We start from the raw sequence: 18,570 nt of genomic DNA on the forward strand, positions 1-18,570 counted from the left end.
CACAAACCCCGGGATTCAGATCGCATCTAGCCGAGGCAACCAATGTGCGGAGTCAAGCAGTCAATTGGCAATTAATGGAGTGTACAGGCTTAGGAGGAAAAATGAGAAACATATTCTTTCATCGATCGTAGCACGAGTTTGATCAAGACGGACATCATCGCCAGCTGTAGCAACGGAATGTTCGGTTAATTGGTTCGTCAAGTGGAACCAATTCATGCCACCACGTGCTTATCACGATGCGTCCGCAGATGCATTAAAACTTATTCGCGTGGAGTTCTGGTTATGATTAAGGTGGTGATGATATGTGCTACAAGCACACACTCAAGCGTAGGTCACGTCATAAACAAAAAAGATGATGCTGGAGATAAGCACCATTAACAACGGGAACGGTAGCCGAAAGATAAGAGCACGCAGTTTTGTTTGTTAAGTGACGTTATGGGATTGACTCACTAGAAGCAGCGTGCGTACAGAATCGGTTTGGCTTGATTGGCATTTGACTGAAACCCGAGTGATCTTCGGTGCCGACCAACGAACGATCCTCGCGCAACCTTTCGATTCAACCGAAGTGTTTCACTCCGGGGGCCGAGAACTGTGTTTGTGTCCCGAGCATCACGATCGACAACGATTTCTGCACTCATTCCAGTTCCGAGCCTGGAACGAGCAGGACGTGTGGCTGAAAGCCAACCTACGGGCACTTGGTGCCATTACAAGAATCGCTGGGAAGGTGTATTTGTGGCGCCAGAAAAGTGATCAAACGAGCGTTTCGGACGCCGTTTTGGGTGGTCTTATTTGACGAACGTAACAACAGTGAGCCACCGAAAAATAGTGAACGAAGAAAGTTTCTTACGGAGGATCGGGAAGAATCGGTTGATCAAAATGCGGCAACGCATTTGCCAGCGTCCGCGAACAGTGGTGATCGTAGTGATCGTGCTTCTCGGAGCCTGCAGCACTATGGTGCAGAGCGTAAGTTTGCTAAATCCTAGAAAGATCTGGCAAGGTTGCTAAGTTATGTTACAGTTGCGCATTGCGCATTGCAAAATGTCCTTCACGGGTGAGCTGTTCCAGTGGCGATAATTGCTCGCAACGTTTCGATCGATCACAGCACGGTTCAGTTAATGGTTAATCTGGACCGTGGTGGACAGAGAGGGCGAGATGATCTCTTATCAGTTCGGGGTACAGAGCTCACGGGACATACCCAACGGACGATTTGCGTGTATGTTTGTGCCATAGTCTGACAATCCTCGGTGCTGGATGTTTTTGTTACATTATCATGTTTGTACATTGCTTCTGAAGTCGCCACAATCCGATAGCCGTTACGTAGAATGTGACTAATTACGACTTGATAGTTAGGATTCCGAAAAACGGGTTTCTTTCTACAGAAACTGCGAAGAATCCAGTAACAGGCGCTCGACCAATGGCGCACTGATTGCGACTCACAATGCCCTCGATCTCATTCGGTTCCGCAAGATAGCGCAAGACAATGTCATTGCTGATCTGACTTCCTATCGAGAAGCGGGAAAACATTCTACAACCTCCTACGGAACTCTTCTGAAATGCAGTGTTATCATCACCGGCTTCATGGGAACCATTTGAGGAATACTAAGAACTGAATCATCTGTTTTTGTTTTCGCTTCTAGAGCGTAATTGTGAACCTTTTCTGAAACCTTTACTGATAGAACCGCTGAAGTTCAAGGTACAGTGTTTGATGCCCAAGCTGGACCGTAACTATGTTTGGGCAGCGATCATGTGTTTTATGGTAGGGCAAAGGTAGGGATATGTTGGACATACACATTAAGTTTTTACATTTTTGATTCGATTTAAATAATAAATATAAGAACGAAAATAGTTGAACAAGTGACAATAAGGATAAGGAATACAATAAGGAAAACAGCACAATATAGACATGATCACACTACTCGCGAGCTCCAGTAGCAAATACTGGATTTTCTATAGTTCTTCACATTTCCAATTTCGAATTGCCTGGTTCCAATTGAAGCGATACGGATGATTCCTGTATTCGCTGCTTAGCTTACAGCATTTTGAATAGAAAAAGGCATGAAACATGCTCTACTCCGACTACTGAACTAATCGCCCTTATCAAATCGAAACGATCGTTTAATTGATGGTGATCGTTGATCAAATGGAACCGCTTCTCATGCATTTCTCAACATATCTCTTTCTTTCGTCGGGAATTCCGTACTGCTCGCTCCCGCAACAGATCTACGATCCGCGCGCTTCCCCGAATCGCGCGCAGTTCCTCGTGATGCCCGAGATGCACGGTGCCTACAGTCAAGTGCACCACCATAAGGCACACGATCCCGTCCCCCTTTACGTTCCCGCAAGTCACTATCAGTACGCGCAGCCTCAGACGCAGCCGCAGAGCCTTTTACAGCCGTCCCAGATTCAGCACGGTCCGTCGGCACCGCTCTACCAACCGGGGGTTCCTCTAGCAGCGTTTCCGACATACGCCCAGGGATCGCAACCGTACCAAGCGTCACCGGTGGCTACGGGTCCGGTTGCCCCACGAGCCAACTTTGCCGAAGATGGTCCGGAAAAACGATTGATTGGAGAAACGACCGTCCGCAAACCCGTACACAGCCTGTTGAAGGACTTCAATGGACGCGAGTGTCCGGCGGATCTGACTGGCCACTTCGTGTACGTCATGGACTGTCGGCAGTTTCTGAACTGCTGGAAGGGGCGCGGAACCATCCAGAACTGTGCCCCCGGAACGCTGTTCAATCCGGACACGCGTCAGTGTGACCATCCGTCGAAGGTGAACTGTCTTCCGGTGCCTTCGTTGAACAGCATCGGCGAGCAGGATCGTCAGCATCCGGCGCGTACCCCACCGTCCAATCCGAAGCTAGCGGCCTATGTCGATCCAAATCAAGCAGCGAACATCGGCCAGCAGCAAGCCGCCCTAGAATGTCCCCGCGGTGTGGTTGGCTTGCGACCACATCCGACCGACTGCCGAAAGTTTCTGCAATGCAACGATGGCGCACGTTTCGTGCAGGACTGTGCTCCCGGAACGGCATTCAATCCTCTGATGCTGATTTGTGATTACATCCACAACGTCGACTGCGATAAGCGCGATAATATCGTCATCGATTACAACCAACGCCCTTTGGTGTCGGTACCGCTGGCACCGTATCCTACTCCGGCGCGCAATCGTCCTCCGCAGCAAGTACCCGCCGCTTCGAACGTGGCGCCCGCCGTCAGTCGTCCGCAAGTGGTGAATCCTGTAGCGCCACAGGAAGCCATTCACCCGGATGTGGAAGAAATTGACGTTCCGACGGCACCTAGCCCGTCGGTTGACGAACAAGATGCAGATTACGGGTTCGACTTTGATCTACGGTCTAACTTCGATGACTCGGAAGAGGATCACCGCCAGCCGAAAGCTTCGCGCACCGACACGCAAACGGCACCGAAACAACCCGATCCAGTGTATCCGGTATACGTACGTCCTCCCACTAAAATCCCTCATGCACTACACCGGCAACCGCCGTTAGCTAGCAGCACTACGCCTCGGACTGGTTCTGCGCAGGCCGCGGTAGGCAGCGAGAACATTAACATCCAGCAACACCTCGAAGCGCTGAAGCTAATGTTGACCCCGTATCAGAAGGAACATCAGCAGAAGGTGGCACTAAACGTGACCAAACTGAGCACGATGATGACGACCACGACGACGGAAGCCCCACCGGTCGTGCAGGTTGTGGGGCTCCCGGTTACCGACCAAACGCCGCCCAAGAACCAATCCCCTTCTGCCAATTACTTTGCCGTACCACCGACACCGAGTGAAGTGAACGATCTTTTGTATGGTTCTTCGCAAACTGTCCCACTGGCAGCGTGGCCGCTGCCACCACCGTACATCACTGACCAGCCCACTACGCCGGAATCGGTTGTCTCTCCGATCCAACGTCGACCTACTTCCAGCACGACAATGAAGCCACAACCGACGATCCGCAGTAGGTTTGGGGACAACCGTCCAAATCCGTGGCGGCCCATGATTATGCCACACGCAACCACGACAACCACCACGACGACGACAACGCCACGCGATCCTTGCTACGGAAAGTTTGACTGTGGCAACGGGATCTGCGTCGAGGAAGCTGAGGTTTGCGATGGACGCGATACGTGCGGTAACCGGGCCGACGAGACGGTGTGCGATCACATTGGCTATGAGCTGAAATTATCCAAAAAGATGCAGGGAAGCGTCGAGGTGCGCGTCTACGATCGTTGGGGTTATGTCTGTGACGACAGTTTCGACATCTCGGCGGCCAATGTCGTGTGCCGCGAGATGGGTTACGCCGGTGGTGCCATCGAGGTAAAACCCCATTCGTACTTTCCACCGAATGCCACCTATGGCGGTGAACCCTTCTTCATGATGGACGGTGTCCGTTGCCAGGGCAACGAAAGCAGTCTGCGGGAGTGCGAGTTCGCCGGATGGGGCATTAGCAACTGCAATGCGGAAGAAGTGGTCGGTGTTGTGTGCCGGACGCCGGTGATGGCCTGCCCGGCGGACTACTGGTTGTGCAAAACATCGGAGGAATGCATTCCGGTGGGCTTCCAGTGCGACAATGTAAACGATTGTGCCGATGGTTCCGATGAGGCACCGGAATACTGCAAAGCTCCACTGAAGATGCGGCTGATGGGAGGGCCAAACGATCGAGAGGGTCGCGTTGAAATTAATTACCACGGAACGTGGGGAACGGTTTGTGATGATGATTTTGGGGTGCACGAGGCACGCGTCATCTGCCGGCAGCTTGGGTTCAACGGAACGGCTGAGGTGCGCAAAAGCGTGTACCCACCGGGAATTGGTCAAATCTGGCTAGATCAGGTGGCTTGCAACGGAACGGAAAAATCGATCGATGACTGTGTTCACTTTGAGTGGGGCGGGCACAACTGTGACCACACGGAGGATGTTGGTGTCCGGTGTGGTGTGTACGTTCCGACGAAGGCCCGTTCGGCTCGACTGCGCAACACGCGACCCAATCCGCGGTTCGATTTTGAGGAACGATCGCGCAAAATCCATCCCGATGCCTGCGGCCAGGTGATGGTTGATCCGGCGTTACGAAAACCAACGTACGGTGAACGAGTGGTCCATGGTTCGCAGACGGTTTACGGGCATCATCCGTGGCAAGCTTCGCTACGTGTGAAAACATTTCACTGGTGCGGAGCGGTCCTGATCACTCGGTATCACGTCCTAACGGCGGCTCACTGTCTCGCCTGGTACTCGAAGAACGCGTACCGTGTGCGGATCGGAGACTACCACACGGCGGCTCACGATTCGGCCGAAAAAGACATCTTCATCGAGAATACGTACATACACGAGGAGTTCCGCAACGGCGGACACCACATGAGCAACGACATTGCGGTCGTTGTGTTGAAAACACCCGTTAGGTTCAACGAATACGTGCAACCGATCTGCTTGCCACCGCAGGATGCGCCTTATCAACCGGGCCTGAACTGTACCATCTCCGGTTGGGGTGCTACCGTGGCCGGATCGAAAGGTAACGCATTGTTGTTGTTTGGTAGCCTTTGGATGTTCGCTCAAGAGATTTCTGTTTCGCCGCTGTTCCAGATTCATCGTATGATTTGCGCGCTGGCACAGTGCCCTTGCTTCCGCATGAGGTTTGCCGCCGGCCAGAAGTGTACGGTGATGCGCTGATCGATGGAATGTTCTGCGCCGGCACGCTCGAGTCCGGTGTAGACGCGTGCGACGGTGACTCTGGTGGACCGCTGGTGTGTCCGAACGACAATGGTAAGTTGAGCCCCCTGTTACTTAAAACGGTCTCTGGCAACGGTTTTTGGCTCATTTGCAGGACTCTACACACTGACCGGTATCGTGTCGTGGGGCAAACACTGCGGCTTCGCGAACAAACCGGGCGTGTACCTGAATGTGGCCTTTTACCGCGACTGGATCGAGGAGAAGCTCAAACAGTCGCTCCACCAGCATGGAGTTTAGGAAAACCGGAGACCGGAAGCGTAGCGACGGATAGCTACCAAAGACCAGCCTTTGCGGTTCCTTTGTACTCTGTACCTTAAATGTTTGACGTGGCATTTTACTCCCAACATGTCTCTTATTTTTGTAGTAAGGCCTAGAATAAAGCAGTAGTGAAGAACTCTTAAGCGGTTCTGTGGGTTTATTTACAATAAAATGAAACCAAAGTAAACGGTGGCCTTACGACTATATAATTCAACCTACGATCACGCTTTCGTGCTGGAACTGGCACCGGAGGAACCTATCCCAAGACGACCGAGCTTTGCAGCGAGTGTTTGGCGAACATGTTGGTAAGGATGCGACAGTTCCGATGGCACGATCGGTATTCCGACTGCACGTCGAAAGCGTGGTGAAAGTAGCAACAGATTTTGGCCCAATCCATAAGCACTCGAGGTGACCCAATAAAGACAGAGGCACTGAAAGATGACAGTAAAATCAGTCGAGTTACATTGGGACAGGTAGGTGGGTCATGGTTGTTTTGTATACCGAAGGAACGGTGGCTGCGATCGGTACCATGACGACGCTCAGTACGCGGAACAAGTTCGTAAAAACCGTCTGTAGCTTCGAAGGTGCCTTCGTTCGCGAAGCCAATTGTATCTGAAATAGAAATTTTGAGTTTTTGTTTCTAATGGGCCAATACATATTCTATTCTGTCCGCCGGTGCGAACCTCTCACCTCGATGATGGCCAGGTTGATGATCCCGAGCGTGACCGGGAATATTAACGAATGATCCACATCCGTTAAGTTCGGTATCCATCCAAAGCCACCCATCGTTAGCTCGGTGTAGGCGATCTGTGCCCCGATGGCGGTGGGATCCGGCATCATCGAGACGAGATTACGAATTGCGACCGATTGTACGATCCACAGTGGAATTTGCCCCCAGAGCAGGATCATCGTTTTCGCCGGGTGGCAGTTCTCCCGTACGATCAGTTTGTTCCATTGTTTTTTCAGCTGAAACGGACAAGTTAGTTATTCACAACATGTTCACCGAGTCACACCGTGTACATTTACCGAGCGATTGTACGTGATGCGTGCTTCCTTCTCGGACCAGTTGAATTTCTTGATTGCGTACGCCGTCTCGAGCTTGAGTTCCTTGACCAGTTCAGGCATTTCTAGAGAAATTTTCTCCAAACGGGAGAAAATTTTGTTCTGATAGATCGCCAGCGGTAGGGTGACGATCGTGCGAAGACCCACGGTTGCGATCATGATTGTGGCCCACCAGGGCAGGCCACTAAAATCGTGCACATCCACCAGTCCCTGCTGTACGTAGGCAACCGGAGTACTTTGGGAAAGCGATTGCCAAAAACTAGCAACCGTGGCTTGGTAGGAAAAGTGTCGCGCGGCACACTCTGGCGCGGGCTTAATGTGCCAACGGAGGGTTGTGGCCAGCAGCGGACATTGTCGCTGCATTGTGCCGACGAACACGGTCGCGGTTCGAATGCTCTTCAAACAGTAATTCATACTTACAAACTAGAGGGGAATGAAGGATTTGTTTTGGATGGACCAAGTTAGAACTGATCGGCCTGCAGTCGGCGAGCGTACCGTCCCAGGCACGCCAGAATGCCGATGATCCCTAGCAAAATGGCAATAACCAGTGCGCTGGCATCGCCAAAGTCCAACCCGTTCGCCGCAACGCGCTTCACACTCAGCGCAAGTATGGCCAACAGAAGGTACACAAACTGAGAGAACATTGTTGTTTTATATTCCGGCCCCACGGAGGAAACACGCACCGTGCGCAACTGAATCGGAACTTACGAGACTCACTCCGGCTTAGATGGTTGCTTTGATAAACAAAATTGACGTTTCTGAGGACCAGAAAGGACTTTTCATTGTACAGCATACAGAGTAAAACTTGTTTCTAATGCAAACGTTTCTTTTCGGCAAACGAGCATTCCGTGTTATTAGACTATAGATAAATGGAGAGAAATTTTAATGGATACAGTGTTCCGCCGATAGAGAAGGTTGCCGATTGCACAACAAACTCCGAGCGCCCCGGTGAAAATGGTGCTACCATAATACTAGACACTCATTTACCGAACCATCTGAGCGCACAGCTGTCAAACTTCGCTGGCGTTGCTATTGTTTGGAGCTGTTGCTCTTCGTTTCCACTCCACACCACCCCTCTAAATCCGTCCGCACAGTGGTTGAGGAGCGTTTTGTGTCACTTTTTCGAGGCGTAACGAATTGTTTCCTCTGCGAAAGTGTCCACGCTCGACCTTTGCACAAATTGGTGTTTGCACTCGGAACAAAGGACATCTTATTGAGTGCAGCCAACGTTTCCGTTTCATTGTTCGAAATGGCGAAAAAGGCGTTCCAGCACCAAGCGGGCACGGCCATGGAGTGTTTGAGCGTAAGTTTTGTGTGGCAATCCGAAACGCCCCGCGGCGACCGTCATCGTCGTGCGGGATCGCTTGATGAGTAATGTGTCCTTCACCTCTACTGACACCGGGGAAGCGGAAAGATGATTCCGATTGACCTTCCCTCTACGGACTCCGCGACGGAACGCACCAACGGATCCACGATCTAATCTGAGTGTTCACGCTTCCAGATTCCAATCACGTTAACCAAGGAAAAAGATATCGACGAAGAAGGGCGAGAGGTGCTCAAGTGTGGCTTCAAGATTGGCGGTGGGATCGATCAGGACTTTCGGAAGAGCCCCCAGGGTTACACCGACTACGTGAGTAAGCGCGGTTGTCCACCGTCGCGTCCATCCGCGATAAATAACTTCATTTTTACCGCACATATAAAAACAGGGAATTTACGTGACGGAAGTCCACGAAGGCAGTCCCGCGGCCAATTCCGGGCTGCGAATGCACGATAAAATATTACAGTGCAACGGGTACGATTTCACGATGGTCACCCACAAGAAAGCGGTCAGTTACATACGGAAGAATCCCATCCTCAACCTGCTGGTGGCACGGAAAGGCGTCACCTCAACCTAGGAAGCTTCACATTCCACGAAGCGACGACCGACACCAACCGAGGAGAGCGAAATCAACAGTTCGTACACTCGCGCGTCATCCCTCATTATGCACGGCATGGGGAGGGCGCACAACATTCCCAATCGAACACCCGGCACTCCCCGAAAATGCTCCGTGAATCGATGTTTATTGCATTAGTTGTTAAGTTACAGTTTCGACACAGAGATAAAAGGAGTCGAATGACGCGAGTAGGCGCGGTTCCAGAGACAGCACATGACTCAGGAAGGATAGGGACGGAACCTTTTGGGGCGAACGAGGGGAATTTTTATTGCATATTTCTATTGATTATTTGTAAGCATTGTTCTAGGATAAAAATCATCGTTAGTTAGTGAACCACCTTCGCCGGGGCGGGTGGACAGCACACACGCTGGACAGTAGACAGTTTTGCATTCGAAAAGATCCGTTTTTTCATGAGATTTTAGAACATTTTAGTGTCAGTGATAGGAAAATGAAAACTCGCGAAAATTCCACCACATTTAATCCACACTGAGATCAGCACATGACATGAGGGTGGGTAGAGGCCGGACCGTGATCGCTTCCGGGGTGTGTTTTTTGTTTGCGTAGATTTATATACACTGTATCCCAATAGTGGTCCGTCATCTATTAGCTATTACAAATTTATGCCAAAGTAAGATTGAACTACGTAAAGTGCAGAGACGGTACCTTTTGGTGGTGGGATGTTTATTTACGAAAGAAACGTTCGGATTGTAAGCGCAATTCGGAAGACAGTTGGACGCTTATTCGTTAAGTTTTATTTTGGAGCTCAATTTATTCATCGAAGTCAATGGCCGAAACTTTATGCGCGATAGAATTGTGGTATAGTATTTGACGCTGTATTCAATATAATGGCCATGAACGCTCGTACGCCATATTTGAAACGAAAACTCAAACTATCTTTTTAGAGGAGTACAGTTGCTCAGGGAGTGTTTCTATTGGACATCGAAAAAAAAAACTCAATCCATGTTCACGATCGTCAATTGGGATCGTTTTTGAACCTCCGTTAGGTTTCGTTTGGTGTTGAGCTGTTCCCAGTGAGCCTTGTTGCGTCGTTGCTGGTTTCTGACACAATTATTTTTCAATTATAAACCTTCGTTCGTCATACTGAGAAGGTGTTACACTACAATGGAGCTAAACACAGCTTCGTGAGTTGTTCGTTTTTTTTGTGTGTGAGATAGAAGTTCAACAGATCTTACAGATCTGCTTGACGAGAATTATTTCGTTTGGGAACTGCAATGATCGATTTGGCCGCCTACTTGGCTGTTACTCAAATCGACAAGCTGGTGTGTACTTTTGCAACTTTATTTTGCTCTTACATTTTCCATAGCACACTACATAGTGCTATTTGTTGCGTTCTGAAGTTTTAACAATAACATTCTAAATTCGTTAGAATTTATTGTTATTGATAGGCGTTTCTTGGATTCGAGTATGAATTTCTTTGCCGGATGGGTCTTCAATATTTATTACCTCATCCGCTTAAGATCGCCATTTGTTTGCGACAATTTTCGTGTTGTTGCTACAGTTTGTTCTGTTCCTTTTTGAACCTTTGCTGGAATTGGATATTTTCGAGCAGCTGTTTGTTCTTGTTTCCCACTTTCGCTTCGAGCGCCTACCACTGCCATTTTTTGGGCTGCTTCTAGTTACTTGATAGCTGAAACAGATCATCCGACCACTTGAAGGGATGATAATAATAATGTTGCGTCGATCCGCGAAAACTTCTTTTGTACAGCAAATGCGTAGCCAGTCACCTACTCTTGCGTGTCTCTATCGCCAGGTTTTCTTCAAAAGAACGTTTCTTTTGAAAAAAAAATACATGAGAAAATTCTACAAAACATGTACAGCAATGTTCGATGGCTTCGCTCCTTTTACTACAACTCGCTTTTCTTTGTCTGTTTGCAGTTTCATCTTAATTTCAACCGCATTCCGGCATTCTTTCGTACATTAAGTTCTACAATTCGTTCGTTTGTTATGTTCGTCATGTTTGAATTACTTCGCTCATCGCGCTCCTTGGTTTATCACAGATGTTATGGATTTCAATCGTTACCCTTCAAGAATTGCGTTTCTTGCATTCCTGATAAATAGTGCGTTACCTTCGTAATGATGTTTACCATAAATTACTGATATTTCTAGCAACTTGTTCGTCAGCGCTTTGTTCGCTTTTCGTCCGAGACATTATCACAACCGTCTTCCCTTTGTCCATGGGCGCTTTCTTCTTTCCTCAAAATATGCATGATTTGTGCTATTTTATAGTTTAGTTTACTGTCGTACTGTTGTTGTTGTTGTTTGGTTTAAAAACAAATCAAATGCCTCACACACTGTATTCAACCGCAGGCTGTTTCGTTAAATCGCTCTATATTCATTCAGTTGAACACTGTTCTTCAACTCTTCGGTGTTTTTCTCGGTGTACTTTACAACATTGTTTCGCCATCTCGTTCGTTCGTCGATGACTCTTTAAGTTGTTTGCTAGAAACGATTTGTAAGTTGTTTTGTTGCTTGCATCTTTGCATTATTGGAATGTTTTTGGTTTGCTGAGAAGATCAGTGTTTGCTCCAAATAAAAGATTACTTTTCCGCTGCGAATGTTATTGTCAACCCTGGACCTTATTTGAATAACGGAGGGCTAGGTTTTGTTCTTCGTTTATGGTCTTTTGTAACGTCATATGACGGCTAGTTCGTTGTTGGTTCGGTTTGTTTAGCTTGGCTGTCATATTTTTGTTTGCCTTGGGACGATGTTTCCATGCAGTTTACTGCACTTGAACCAATAGCCACTTTTTCTATTCAATTGTTCTGCACTTCACAGCACGCAATCCGTAAGTAGCTTACGTGTAAAAAACCTATTCAAATGGGAACGCGCTAGCACTAAACCAGGGAATGGGGTATTTTTAAATCAGTGAATTTTACCTTCAAACACTTATACGACGCTATCGAATCCCTTACTACCCATATTCATTGTTGCTGTTTGAATGGAATACTCTTTGTTCGTCTCGTCGAATGGTCTCATTTCGTCAGCCGTTCTTCTTATCCATTGCATGCGGCGAACTTCTTATGATTTTAATTCTTAATCTCACTGCTCCATGTACACTGTTTGGTACATTTGTATTTGGCGAACAACACGGTTTTGTTGGTGTTTGAATGTCTTTGATTTTATGTGCTGCATGTTTTCTTTTTTGTGGTTTGCACATTTCTTATCCCCGTTAGAGTGTTTTTATTGTTTTTGCCACTCTTCACCCGACGACAATTGTGGGAGATACGTGGATTAATAAACCCGGTTTTGTGTAGGGAAAACGAAACCGAAAACCTAAATGTTACTGTGCATTTTTCGCCCATTTCACTGCAAAACGTGTGCGCATCAGTTGTTTGTTGGTGCGAAAGATGCTTTTGCAAAACAGGCACTTACGTTTTACACGTTTGAGTGAACAAATTCAAATCTTTTCATGTTTTTAAGCACATCATCTGGGCGCTCCAGACTAACGCCTTCTGCTGTTAGCATGGCGATTGCAAAAAAGGGATAATATTTCACCAAATTTTAATCGTTTCTTGCAGTATGCGCCTTTAGATGGTTTCCATTAGAGTTCTACTGGAAAGGTATTCAATGTGTTGTTATTTCAATACTTTTGCTATTGAATCATACTTCTATACTGTACTTGCATATTGAAATAGTGTTGAAACATCTACCAATTTATACTTTGTAGAAAAACTCACACACACACACATTTATATATATGTATATATATAATTGTTTAGTTTAACGTCTTCTCCATCTGATTTATGTGTTTTTTTGTCTATAATTCTTTGAATTAGCAATAGATTGTTGATCAATTGCTTTCAAAACTAAAACAACTACTATAGGTCAGCCATTTTCATTAGGTTCCACATTTCAACTGAATGGAAAGTCGTAACACGGAATAAAGCAAAATGAAAACATGTATATGTGTCTGACTGGCGAAAAGGTTAAGCACCATCTTTCTACTCCTTATCTTAACAAGCCAAAAAAAACACACACGCACAACTATAGCGGGCTGTCCTTGGATCCGTTTGTAACAAAAACAGATGATCCAGATGGTCTGGCCTATCATCCTGGCATAATCCGATTGGTTCGTGGCATTCTTCTGGCCAGCGTTCCGTCCTTTTGCTGTGGTGCGATCTCGGGTTCGATTAACCTCCTACCTAATTCAATACCGATTCCTACACCTCCGGGCGGGCTGTTAACACGGCTGAGTTGAGGTCGTTTGGTTTTCGTGTTTCTTTGTCGAACATTCTCTCTAACGGCGGAACGCGGTGGGCGACGTGATAATCGCGTTCAGGACAATGTCGTGTTCTCCGTGATTGTCCTCCCGTTCATTACTGCTCCTGCTGCTTGATATCGTCGGGATCGGTTCGTTTTATAAATATTTCTTATTTTTGGCTCAGTTCTTTCGAAGTTGATTATGGTACTTCTGATTAGCGTTAAGTCTCATGTTTGCTTTTATATCGTTCGAGTTTTCTGTGTTGTTTCACATCTCGTACTTCTCTCGTTCGCATCAGTTTTATGCTTTGCGTTGGATAAAATATCGTTCGTGCAACACGTTTGTTCTGGCTGTAGGTTGAATTCATCATACACTTTTTCGATAGTATCACAGATGTAAGTTTCTTTTTTTTATATTAAGGAATTGTTTGTTGCTTTGTTTGTTGTTTGAATGCTCTTCGTTCTTGCGCTACACACTATGCCAGATTGAATACATCGTTTTGTTGTATAATGCGACCTCTTTATCTTTGCCCCCGCACAAATAGTGATGTTTCTACAATAGTTGACTTTTGTTTGCACGTTAGCACTTTTTTCAACCGTACTCGTTGACTGCCCTTGCCGGCTTCTAATCGATCACCCTTACCGGTTGTCGTGGTTTAAGTTTTCTTGTCCACACAAAATAACCCCCCCATTTCAATTTGGTTCAATAGAGTTGTCTTGATCTATCCCTGGTTTGTTGATCCATATACTTTTTTTTACTGAAATTGGAATTATGCACTTGTTGTTTTCATTGTTTTATGTTTTTCTTCAATAGGCACGCTTTGTTATAACTGACAGTATTTTGTTCCCTTCTTATAATTAAAAAAATCTATTTCCTGTCGTTTTGGGTGAGCATTTCTTCTGAGATATTGATCGTTTATTGATAAGTACAGGTTTTGTTATTCATCGTTTAAACAGTGTTACTGTTACTAATTGGTTTGCTTGTATCGAACAATGGTTCTTTTGCTTTTGTTGTCTCGTACTGCTTCGTTGCTACGACAAACTGCCTCTCTATCTTTGTGTTTCTTGTTTGATTTATTCGTCATATCCGTTTTTGTATATACTTGTCTGATCATTATCGCTTTATAGCTTGGAAGGGACGGTTTGTGATATTTCTCGTTCTTTGTGCTAGTGTTTCTGTCTCTCACTATGACTTAAGTAAAACTGCCCACATAGATTTCAGCCGATCAAGATTTTCTGGCCGAGTAGCGCCCGAAGCTGTGTGGTGTACGCGAGCCTCGGACTTTGTTGCATAAAACGACACTTTCTTCGTCCCTTCTGGTGATGAATACTGATGCCAGAGGCATTGTTCTCGCGTTGGGACAGCGCTTTTTGTGCCCGTCGTACCAGTGTTTTTGGGGTGACTAGGGTTAGTTTTGCTCAAAGCACTTTCTGCGATCATATTTTGTACCGACCCGACATACTTCGCTTTTGTCGAAGTGTTGTTCAACGATTCGTGCTACGTTCGAAGGCTTTCGTTTCCTGCGGGTTTCCCTCAGAGGGTTGCCTCATGGTAGTCATTAGCAAAAGAAATAACCATCTTTTCCTTACGCACAAATTATAGATGGAATATAAATAAGTTCTTTGAATTAGTCTTCTTTGTGGTGGTGTGGCAAATGGGCACCCCACAAGGACTCGTGGTGTTTGCTGAGTCGTCCCGTCGTGGTGCCGCCCTTCATCCCCTTCACAGCCCTTTTGCGGATGAAGAGTGGGATTTCTGCATTTGCTAAACTACGGTTGCATTTTGTTTTCAACCAATTAATTCTAAAGAGTTGTAAAAATGGTACTGAATTTTGTAACGATCAAACAATACAGTTCTTGTAACGAATATGGTGACAACGAAAAACGTCCAACTATTCAAGCTGTCAAAAATAGAAAATTATGTCTAATACAAAAAAAACAAACGTGGTAATTACCATCACAGATTGATTGCATTTTGTGTTCTTTCTCTGAGACTTATTTTTGCCCTCTCAATGGCCGATTTTCCTTTGCTAACCATCGCCGAGCTGCCGGTGAGCCCAATAATGTGCAGCTTCTCGAGATTAATTAATGCTCACGGTTCGTGTCCCGACGCCCGCTAAGAGGTTGTTCCGAACTGCAGTGGAATAGAGTTGATCGTTCATTTGCGACGTATGTTATGCCTTCGATATTAACTGCTTCTTCTACATGGCTCTGCTCTTACGCTCTTTCTTGTTGTAAAAATATATATTTTATAAATAATCTGATCCTCTTTCTACGTTCTTGTGGGTTGATCTTACTAAACTAAACAATATACGTGTGAATCGTGTTTGCATAAGGTAGATAAGCCTTTCATATGTGTAAGAGTAACACACTCATTCTTATTGCCCTTTTCACAGGTAGCTGCTCCACGATATCTCGATTCTCTCTATCAAAGCCCGTCTCATGATGCGCTTCTTGTGCCGATTTCCGTTTGTTATTTGGTGCCTTGTTGATTCACAAAGAAAATACAGCAAAAATGTTTTCCGAAGCACGAGAGGGAAGTTGAATTTAACGCTACAAGCCCCTGTGTCCATTATTCGCGTTGCTGTTGAGCAAGGACTTTTTAGCTAGGCTGATTTCCTACATTTAAATGTTTAAATTTTACTGCTGCTGCAACATCGCATGAGTGATTTTTTATCGCTCCAACCCACAGCACATGCGAAGATCGACAGGGTCGATGCAGCGAATCAAGGGAACAGTAGAATTGTTGAGACGGAGGACTTGTCGTCCCGTATTAGGTATAGGGCCCCCTCCCATATTAATGCATAATATCCTTACGAATAAACTTCAAAATGTACTGATCACGTACCTCATCCGACACGGGGTAGAACCCGAGTGCAGGCGGAAGTGTTTTCGCATCGAGCGGACACCACATCTTACCAAGTTGTGTGCTTATTTCCTAATGAAAAAATGGCAAACATTAATGGCGTGATTTCTTCAATATTGGCCCATACACTTTACCTCGATAAACGGTGCCATCATGACGGAAGAGATGGACAAATCCACGCGGGATACCTCGAGCAGGCGTAGCTCACGACCCCGCAAGCGGGACACACCGACCAGATTGTGTGGATCCAGCACATAACCGTGGATGACAATTTCTTGCAGCTTCTTACATCGCCAGGCCATCATCACGAGCGGATCCTGCTCGGTGCGGAGCACCATTTCCATCACATTGCGGTACTCTTCGATACGCTAAATAACGAAGCCAATTCAAATTCAGCCCTTAAGTTCCCAGATCGTTCCAAAACAAGGTTTTCGTCTTCCTGCTACACGTACCATTGAATCGATCCACACCATGCTGGTGAGCGTATCCTTGTAGTGACGAGACAGATACTCCAATGCTTCACAATTGATCTGAAATGGTTGACGCAAAATATTTAGCACCCTATCGTATGGCTCTCGTGGCAGAAAAATGCGTCCTCTTGGTGTACTTACTCGTTCGCAGAACAGCACCTTCAGATGGGACAGTGGCATCGAGGGGCGCAGGATGTGGCTGTGCAGGATGTCAACCGCTTCATACGCGCAAACCAGCGTTAGGTGGAGCTCCGCCTGCGGATTCCTGCTCCGGAAGCTGGCCCATGCCGCCTCCGACACTTCCGGATGATCCTCATCGATTCCATGCACGTGCACGATCAGTTGCCGCAACGGCAGTAACTGCAGCGTGTGCAGCAGCTCGTCGCACAGGATGTCATAGTCGAGCGAGAGCACGCGCAGTGAGCTGCACTTTTCGAACAACGTCGGTTCAACCAACCCGAGCGGATAGTGCCCCGGATCCTGCTTAACGGTGGCCAATCCAAGCTCTTCCAAGTACTGTGGTTTGGCAGTGCACTGTGAACAATAGAAGAGTCTATCAGTGGAACCCGTGGTCTAGTGGAATAATTCTGCTTACGGTTAGGAAGTCGGATGCGTGGAGGGCAAGAATTTCGGAGCAACCCAAATCGAGCACACGAAGCGGAGGGTTGCTGCGATTGAGCAGCGCCTTCAAGGGTTGAACAAAAAGTCTGCGGCAGGGAGAAGAAAAATGAGTACAGGGCATCCAACAGAACAGGGCGCCGCCTGCTTTGCACACTCACTTGAGAATGTAGTTCCATTCTTCCTCGGAGTAGAAGCGACCCGGCGTAACCAGCGTGGCATACTTCGGCAAGATCGTCAGACTAAGCAGCCGTGCGCTTTTACTGAGCCTGCAAAGGGAAGTGAAGTGATCAGTCGGAAGCCGTTCCGTCATAAGCCTGTGGAACGTTTGTTGGCTTGCATACTTGTACAGAATTTCCGTCGTTAGCTCAACATCGTAGAGGTTGCAGGAATCGAACGAAATCTTCACTTCCCGCACGATGTGAGCAAGCTTTTGCAAAAAGAAACCATTCTTTTTGTTGTGCTCCCGTGCAACATCAAATTGGATGCGGTTGAAAAACCTGCGAGGAAAGTCCCGGGTCAGATATGCGCGTGTGGTGGAGCGAGTAACACAACGGAAAACACGAACCTGGGTTGAAAAATGACCGACCGCCAGTGCCAGCATACCGTCGACGCGTTCAGCCGATCCTGATGGTCCAGATAGTTGAACACGTTCGTTATCGCAAGGGCAGGGAGACGGCCCCAGTTTGGGCTCTTGCTCATTACGGTTCGCAGTTCGCGATCGACAAACACACGCACCACACACCGACGCAACTTTCTCCTTGCCAATGCCAAACCGATCGACACCACCCAGCGGAGTGGGGCGGCGGGTGGAAGATTATGCTGGGAGTTGCTTTAGATAGATGTGTGGAACGGGTTACGCCAACAATCGCGCCCACCGCTTGTGGGCCCGTAATGCGACGCAATTTCCGTGCTGCACTTGACTTTGACTTCCGCGTGACGCGAACGATCGATGGCCGATGATGGGATTTGCTAGAGTGTTCGGTACGGTATCACTTTCTACGTCTGTTGTTTCGTTTCGTCATGGGGCATTGGACAGCACTTGGGATGACTCGCGGTTTCGCTAGCACTGTGTGTGCCTTTCGCACTTTACACCGTGGCCACCCTCCTGCTGCACTGCATTTATTATCGTTGCGCGTACCACACACCACGCTCTTTATCGTTGCTTTCTTCACTTTCTTCCACGTACGAACACAGGGTGAAGGAAGTGGAGCGACCTCGGGCAGACTGACGCACACAGTGTTTCGATTTCCGTTCGATTCCGCACAGGTCAATGTAGAATTTCAACGCTGGTAGTTCCGCTTTGTTGGCGTTCGAAGCAAATGCTTGAACGTGCTGGTTTCCTGGGTCAATAAAATGGACAACGCGAACGAGCAGTCGAAGAAAAGTGTCGTTTATTTTTGTTACGATCTCTGT

At 47.2% G+C, this 18,570-nt stretch overlaps 4 protein-coding genes across 4 annotated transcripts; 2 read left to right on the forward strand and 2 right to left on the reverse strand.

Annotated features, from left to right (window-relative positions):
• The first annotated feature begins 677 nt into the window (after positions 1-677).
• LOC128267239 (uncharacterized) lies at positions 678-6,126 on the forward strand. The gene is made up of 4 exons (XM_053004040.1): positions 678-963; positions 2,219-5,507; positions 5,579-5,758; positions 5,820-6,126. Exons 1-4 carry the CDS (start codon positions 877-879, stop codon positions 5,960-5,962), a joined length of 3,699 nt encoding a protein of 1,232 aa, XP_052860000.1. The 5' UTR covers positions 678-876; the 3' UTR covers positions 5,963-6,126.
• Positions 6,102-7,732, reverse strand: LOC128267254 (cytochrome c oxidase assembly protein COX18, mitochondrial). Its single transcript, XM_053004060.1, has 4 exons — positions 7,010-7,732; positions 6,674-6,949; positions 6,485-6,595; positions 6,102-6,414 (listed from the first exon to the last, which is right to left on the reverse strand). Exons 1-4 carry the CDS (start codon positions 7,457-7,459, stop codon positions 6,205-6,207), a joined length of 1,047 nt encoding a protein of 348 aa, XP_052860020.1. The 5' UTR covers positions 7,460-7,732; the 3' UTR covers positions 6,102-6,204.
• Positions 7,733-8,140: 408 nt separating this feature from the next.
• On the forward strand, positions 8,141-9,641 carry LOC128267271 (tax1-binding protein 3 homolog). The gene is made up of 3 exons (XM_053004078.1): positions 8,141-8,348; positions 8,547-8,675; positions 8,752-9,641. The coding sequence occupies exons 1-3, from the start codon at positions 8,295-8,297 to the stop codon at positions 8,938-8,940; spliced, it is 372 nt and encodes a 123-aa protein (XP_052860038.1). The 5' UTR covers positions 8,141-8,294; the 3' UTR covers positions 8,941-9,641.
• A 96-nt stretch (positions 9,642-9,737) lies between these two features.
• On the reverse strand, positions 9,738-18,445 carry LOC128267251 (F-box only protein 33). The gene is made up of 8 exons (XM_053004056.1): positions 17,723-18,445; positions 17,499-17,654; positions 17,316-17,423; positions 17,132-17,243; positions 16,678-17,070; positions 16,519-16,596; positions 16,201-16,434; positions 9,738-16,138 (listed from the first exon to the last, which is right to left on the reverse strand). The coding sequence occupies exons 1-8, from the start codon at positions 17,854-17,856 to the stop codon at positions 15,998-16,000; spliced, it is 1,356 nt and encodes a 451-aa protein (XP_052860016.1). The 5' UTR covers positions 17,857-18,445; the 3' UTR covers positions 9,738-15,997.
• Positions 18,446-18,570: the final 125 nt, after the last annotated feature.

Source organism: Anopheles cruzii, chromosome 2 (genome assembly GCF_943734635.1).
Source record: "Anopheles cruzii chromosome 2, idAnoCruzAS_RS32_06, whole genome shotgun sequence".
In the NCBI taxonomy this organism is placed as follows: domain Eukaryota; kingdom Metazoa; phylum Arthropoda; class Insecta; order Diptera; family Culicidae; genus Anopheles; species Anopheles cruzii.